The following is a 6,621-nucleotide window of genomic DNA, read 5'->3' as shown; positions in this document are numbered from 1 at the left end:
CCCCCGTGCCCCTTCCCTCCCACATGCCCTTTCCTCTCCACAGACTTGTCTGCTGGGTGCTGCTTTCCAAGTTGCCCAGCTGCATTCCTGTAGATTGGCTTTCGGATTGGTATCAGCTGATATGGCTGGTTAATAATTGGCTATTGGTATTGGCCAAGAAAGTCTTTACCTGTGAACCCCTAATGGATGGTATTTCATTGTAATGCATTTATTTTCATTGTATTCCATGTGTAACTTGTTTAGACTTAGTAGATCCTTTCTGTCCATAGGCCTCTGCAAGTTTCTCCAAATGTTACTGTGTAATAGATCTGATTCTCACTTGGTTTGATGTTTCATCTCATGTTTATTTGAGGTCCATTTTTTATCTCTTTTCCAACTGTTACAGACTTTCCTAATCTTCTCTCTTTGCTGGCTCTTCTGTCATGCACTTTGTAATTTTGAATTCATTCCTCCATTTCAGATTTTTCATCTTTATTTATCCTTTACATGTCCTGCACATCTCTGGAGAGTGCCAACTTTTCTGATCAGATGGCTTTTGCTATTCTTTGTACATTTATACCATATTTACTCAATTCCAAGATGAAGGGTTTTTTTCTTCCATTCGTCATGGGAAAAACAAAGCCTCATCTTAGAATTGAATATCAGACTCTTCCAGCTGAGAGCTGTGGGGAGTGGCTGTGTGGGGAGTGCAGCTCACTATGGACAATGTCAGCAGCACACAAGTTTCTGCTTCCGGTGTCAGTTCACCTCCCTTTCCCTTGCTGATAGGGAGCAGACTCTGAAAGAAGGTATCTGCCTGCTGCTGCTGTGGTTTCCAGCTGAGCTGGGCTCTCTGCACAGCTGCTCCCCACAGCTCCCAGCTGGAGCTGTCCAACTGCCAGCAGAAGTAGGCACAGGGGGTGCCTGTAGATGTGCGGGGAGGCTGCTCTGATGTGCTTTAATAGCAGTGCATTGGAGCAGACTTGATAAGTGAGTCTGCTGGAGCCTGCTAATTAGTACGCTCCAGCAGCGTCTTCATCTCATGTATCGGTGTTCCAGGGCTGCAAAATGGTGGTGGAGGCACTTTAACTAAAGCTCGTTAACTAAGCTTTTGTTTACATTGGCCTCATTGAAGGAGCTTTAGTTAGTTAACATGCCCTTGCTGCCACTTTGAAGTGCAGGGACAATGATATGCGAGATGCTGTGGGTGCTTTAATTAAAGTGCCCCACCCCACCCCTGGAGCATGTGTAAAAATGCCCAGGGGGCCCCCAGCACTCCCATGCTGCAGGGAGCAGCTGTGGCAGCTTGCAGGCTCCTCTTTCTAGCCTGTTCCTGGCCAGGGGGGAGGGAGGAGATCCAGGCACCTGTGTGCTGCTATCATTGTCCCTGGCTGAGCTGGGCTGTCTGCACAGCTGCTCCCTGCACTGCAGGGCAGGAGTGGGTCAGGAGCAGCTCTGGGGTCCCTCAGTGTCCAGATCATGTGGGGAAAGCAGCAGGGTGGGGCAGGGGGAAGGCAGAGAGGAAGGTGGTGGAGAGGTAGGTTGAGGGGGCAAGTGGTGGGGGGGTCAGACATGGTGGGGAATAAGTGATGACGGGGGACAAGATTCAAAGGTCAGGCTGCCCCTTTTTCACATGCCACTTGCCCCCTCCTGCCTGCTCCTCCACCCCTGCTTTCACCACAACATGCCTCCTGTCACTGCTTCCACTGCTGCCAGCCCTGCTCTGTCTGCCCCCTCGCCACTGCTGCTTTCCCTGTCACCTGCCCCTTACTGCCTGCTCTTGTCCCCTTGTCACTGCTTTTCTGCTGCAGGATCGGGGTGGAGGGGAGAAATTTAGGAAGACCCTCCAATAATTAGATTCTAGACATGGAAAATTATAACAGTTTTATAATTTTCCATGTCTAGAATCTAATTGTTGTGAGGATTGTCTTAAATTTGAAGCCATTTTGGTAAATTTGGTAGTAACTTTACTACTTTGACTAATTTTGGTCTCTTTCACCTAAATCGTGGCCATTCATCTACTTACAGAAATAGATGTAAGTTCATGAATAAGTAAAGTTTCCTTTTTTCTGCTGTTGTTCAAAATGAAGTGAATTGATCTTTCTGACAATATTCCTTATGTAACTTTAAAAATGTCTTTGTAACAGGAGAACAGTAGCTCATGGTGGCTCGCTGATTCCTCACCCCTATGGAATAAGTCTTTTTGAACATAATGTTTATTTTACTGATTGGACAAAGATGGCAGTGTTGAAGGCTAATAAGTTTTCAGAATCTAACCCTCAAGTTATCTATCAGTCTTCATTGAGGCCTTATGGAGTGACAGTTTATCATGCCCTTAGGCAGCCTTACGGTAAGCCAGCTGATAGTCAAGAGAGGGGGTAACAATTTTCTCTTTAGAGTTGATAAAAAGTTGCTAGTTGTAATAACTGTTCTCCATGAATGCACAGTTGGTCTTTATCACCCAGTGGCTTTTAACAGTCTACCCAGCCCCAGTAGACTGTTAAAAGCGATGTTTGATAAATATACCAATATTCAGAATGACCTATTTTGTTAATGAGCTATTTTGGCTTCTAGGGTTTGATCCAGCTCCCATTAAAATAAATGCAGGCATATACCTTATCAGGATTTGGATTGGGCCCTCATTGACAAGTGAATGTTCTGTATATAAGACATAATGGTGTATTGTATCTGGATGCAGAAAATTACGTACCAAAGAGTTAGACTTAAAAGCCCAAGCCTGTAATGTGCTGAGTGATTTTTTTTGGAAAATGCCAAGCAACCTGAATACCATTTAACTTTTAATGGGAGTTTGGGAGTCCAGCACTTCATGGGAAATGCTCAGAACCTTCCAGGATTGGGTCCCATGTTTCATGCTCTCTGCACAATGTAATTCCAGTGAGAGTTCCCTTGGCACTGTGGCAGTATATCTCCAAATGATCTGCTGGAAAGACTAGGGAAAATCCAAAAACCTAAAAACTTACGATACCCGAAATGTTTATAGCATGACGGTTCAGTTTCTTCCATCTTATTTTCCAGTAAGAAATCCTTGTGGCAGTAATAATGGGGGTTGTGAACAGATCTGTGTTCTCAGCCACAGAACAGATAACGATGGACTGGGTTACCGCTGCAAATGCATATTGGGCTTTGATCTACACGTAGATGGGCGACATTGTGTTGGTAAGGCAGTGGGTTAGGGCTGTGGTAAGTAGTATTACTATATAAAAAGAAGTTACAGGTATAATTGCTCCGCTCCAAGCAAAAAATGACCTCAAAATATATGTATGCTATGGCAGGGGATCATGTACATAAAAGTAAAGGGTGAGAGAGTTGAAGAGCTGGGAAGAGAAAAGCAGATTAAGAAAGAATTGAGTAAAGGAGCACTGAAGGGACTTGGAGAACTGTTTAAATAGGAATCTAGAGAAAGCTAAAATAAAGGGTTACCCTTCTCAATTTACATTAGCCACATTGGGTTAGCTATGGTTAGCTTTCCAATGTTATTTCACTGTGGTTTCTGTTGGCAGCTACACATGCCAACTTCTACTGTTGCTCCTTTAAAATTAGTACCCTTGCTACAAGTGTCACAAGAGAACTAGGATATGGTCAAGTTAGTTATGGTCTGGTCGTGTTGGAGGCCACACAGAGCCAGTGGTCTATCAGTGGGTCACCATAATGAGTAAGGAAGAAACAGTGATTGTTGTTTTAATGGAGCAGTATTTTCTTGTAATGAGATCTTGAGTCTTTAACTGCTATATGTCCCATGTTGGTTTTTTTTAAAGACCTGCCACATATGTTCTCTGCTGGATTCTGTTTTTCTTCTTTCTTTCATTTTATTACTTCAACATTTTTTTTTTTATCCTCCCCCCCTTTTTTTTAAATTTTCATTTTTTTTATATTCTCTTCTTCTTTGCCTTTGCGTCTTAATTTTTTGTGATTCCTTTTATTCCTTGTGTTTCATTTTTAAAACAAGAAAAATAAAGCTAAAAAGCTCCTTTGATTAATTTGGACTCACCTGAGTCTGTAGGCAAAGCCTATAAGGAATTAAAATTTGTCTATTTTTTTACAGCTGTGCAGCAGTTCTTGCTCTTCTCATCACAGTTAGCAGTACGTGGGATTCCATTCAATCTCTCTACCCAGGAAGATGTGATCATCCCAGTGACTGGGAGCCCTTCATATTTTGTTGGAATTGATTTCTATGCACAGGAGGACACCATTTTCTTTTCAGACACAAGTAGAGATATAATGTATAAACAGAAGACTGATGGCTCTGGTGAGAAGCAAACTACTGCTTATGGCTTCTCCCTCCATATGTAGGGGTATTTACACTGGCAGCAAATTTTATAATTTGCAACATTTGGCCATCTCACTGATATTCTCTGAGTCCAGTTTTTCATTCTTTGTACACCACAGCTCCTTTTGTCCTTACTGAGATATTTGGGTATGCAAAGAATACAGAATCAAGACACCAAAACTGATGTGATGCTGAAACAAAAAAAGATACAGGAGACACAAATAGCCCTTCTTTGTGCCACTGATCCTTAGCCTGTTTAGGCAGAATTCCTCGCTGCACAAACTGTTATTTTCCTGGGAGAGGGCAAAATTAAAATCCACAAGGTTGTCAGCTCCTGTCCTATGTCAAACCATATTCTCTCCTTTAGGAATATGATGCTTGTTGTCTGCAATTCGCTCTCAAGCCCACTGTCATTATTTAGCAACTTAGACATAATATTTAAGATCATGCAAAAGCAGAATCTGTACTAACAGAAACCTCTTTGTTTCCTATTAATTAATCTGCTTCTGAAGGTTTTTAACTATGCCATATGTTATGGATTCTAGGCAGAGAAATCCTGACGGCCAATAGGGTGGAAGGTGTTGAAGATTTGGCCTTTGACTGGATCTCAAAGAATCTATATTGGACAGACCCTCGATATAGGAGCATTAGTGTGATGAGGCTGGCAGATAAATCCAGACGAGCTATTGTTCAGAATTTAAATAATCCTCGATCAATAGTGGTTCATCCTGTTATTGGGTAAGTATAACTTTCTGAGTTTTGTTTTTAAAGATTCTGAAGTTATGTGTTTTAAACAGCATCAGCTTGACAGAATGTCTGACTTCGGACTTCTCATTTTCAAAATATCTTCTTTCTCCTGCTTCCTTTTTCTTTAGTATTTTTTTGGTTTATTCTGGCACAGAATTCAGCACCCAGACCAAAGTGCAAGGTGATACAGATTTAGCTTGAAAGGAATACTCAACAGAATTATCTTTAAAGGCACAACATTTTTTTCTTTTTCTTTTGTCTATTGATATCAAGCCAAGAGAAGCCTGTTAATTTGGATCATTTGGATTAGAAAACTGTTCTCCACAGGCTAAAGATAAAGTTCTCTCTCTTACTTTTAATACACATTTGCTCCTCAGAATGATAACTTGGATCCTTTCTAATGATGACTTTCATTTTCTGTATCTGAATAATTTTATTTGAAACCTGAAAGATGCTTCTGTCTATATTTGATACAGTCTGAATAACAAGGTTGTATTGTGTTTGAAAAAAAAAATCTGAGTTTCCTTTGATAGAAAAACTTTGCCTATAATTATAATTCTCTGCATCTATGGCTATGATAAAGCTTAGTTTTTTACCACATACTTCAAGTCCCTATCCCTATTATGGAATATTTTAATGTTTCTTTGCCTAGTTTCTTTAATTCTATTTTCACTTTTAATAACAATCCCAGAGGTGACTGAGCTATCTTAAAAATGTCGTGATGAGCTGATAAGGAACATTCTTGATATCTAATCCTTGGAATGTTAAGCTTTTCATTTACTCAGATAGACAGATGTATTAAGCAGCAAATTTCAGCTCTACAACTATAGGTGCATTGAAAGGTCAGCACTCTAGGTGTGTGTGAGCATTTCTATACTGCAGTGACAGCATGGTTTGGCAAGGACATTCCTGGTTTTGCCCCATCCACCTGCTCCTGCCAATATGCACCAAACCTAGAACTATACTGATGAATTCACTCTGGAATGTTCCTTTGCAGCTGCTACCAACCTGGAGACCAAGGTTTCTAGGCTTAAGAGTGTCATCTGGAGGAGGTGGGTGGGCAGGACATACTTCAGAATGTCCTGTTGACAGCAGGATGTTGCTATGGGGAAAATGTAGATGGGCATGCCTCTGCTTTCTCCACTTTTTATTGAATATATGTCATTCAAACTCCCCTTGTGGGCCCAGATCAAGCATAGTCCTATGCTTGCCTGGCAAGGGAATTACCGCAACCACTGAGGCAGTTGGGGAAGACTGCTCTCCTGCCACGGGGATAGTACCTGCCAAGTAATGTATAGTATTACAGGAGGTATCCTACTTAGCTGCTGGAGTGGGAAGTTCTTGTCTTTATGCCCACTTTATGGAAAGGGGAGACTCCTCCCTAACTTGCTCCTGTGGCCTGATGGCTGACGGCAAGGAAAACTCAGGGGCATCCGAGCCCCAAGCCTCCAGGCTGGGCCTGCAAGTAGGATGCTTGTCAAAGGTTTTGGAAACATCTGAAGCCCCAGATAGGGGTGGAGGATGTTTGTTGGTAGTGTGCGGGCCGGCTCCCAATCTCGGGGGCGAGCCGGGCCCGTCTTTGTGCACACAGGCTTGGGGCCGGCGCC

At 42.3% G+C, this 6,621-nt stretch overlaps 1 protein-coding gene across 5 annotated transcripts in view; it reads left to right on the top strand.

Moving 5' to 3' along the window:
- LRP2 (LDL receptor related protein 2) overlaps positions 1-6,621 on the top strand; it is a 208,573-nt gene that overhangs the window by 60,627 nt on the left and 141,325 nt on the right. For all 5 annotated transcript variants that reach the window (XM_025206453.1, XM_025206452.1, XM_025206451.1 and 2 more), the window contains 4 exons: positions 2,127-2,329; positions 3,016-3,156; positions 4,043-4,246; positions 4,813-5,005. In XM_025206453.1, coding sequence (XP_025062238.1) covers positions 2,127-2,329; positions 3,016-3,156; positions 4,043-4,246; positions 4,813-5,005 — 741 coding nt within the window. The remainder of the gene's footprint in view (positions 1-2,126; positions 2,330-3,015; positions 3,157-4,042; positions 4,247-4,812; positions 5,006-6,621) is intronic.

Source organism: Alligator sinensis, unplaced genomic scaffold, assembly GCF_000455745.1.
Source record: "Alligator sinensis unplaced genomic scaffold, ASM45574v1 scaffold143_1, whole genome shotgun sequence".
Taxonomy (NCBI): Eukaryota; Metazoa; Chordata; order Crocodylia; family Alligatoridae; genus Alligator; species Alligator sinensis.
Note: the sequence above shows the minus strand (reverse complement) of the source record. Positions and strands in the feature narration are given on the sequence as shown.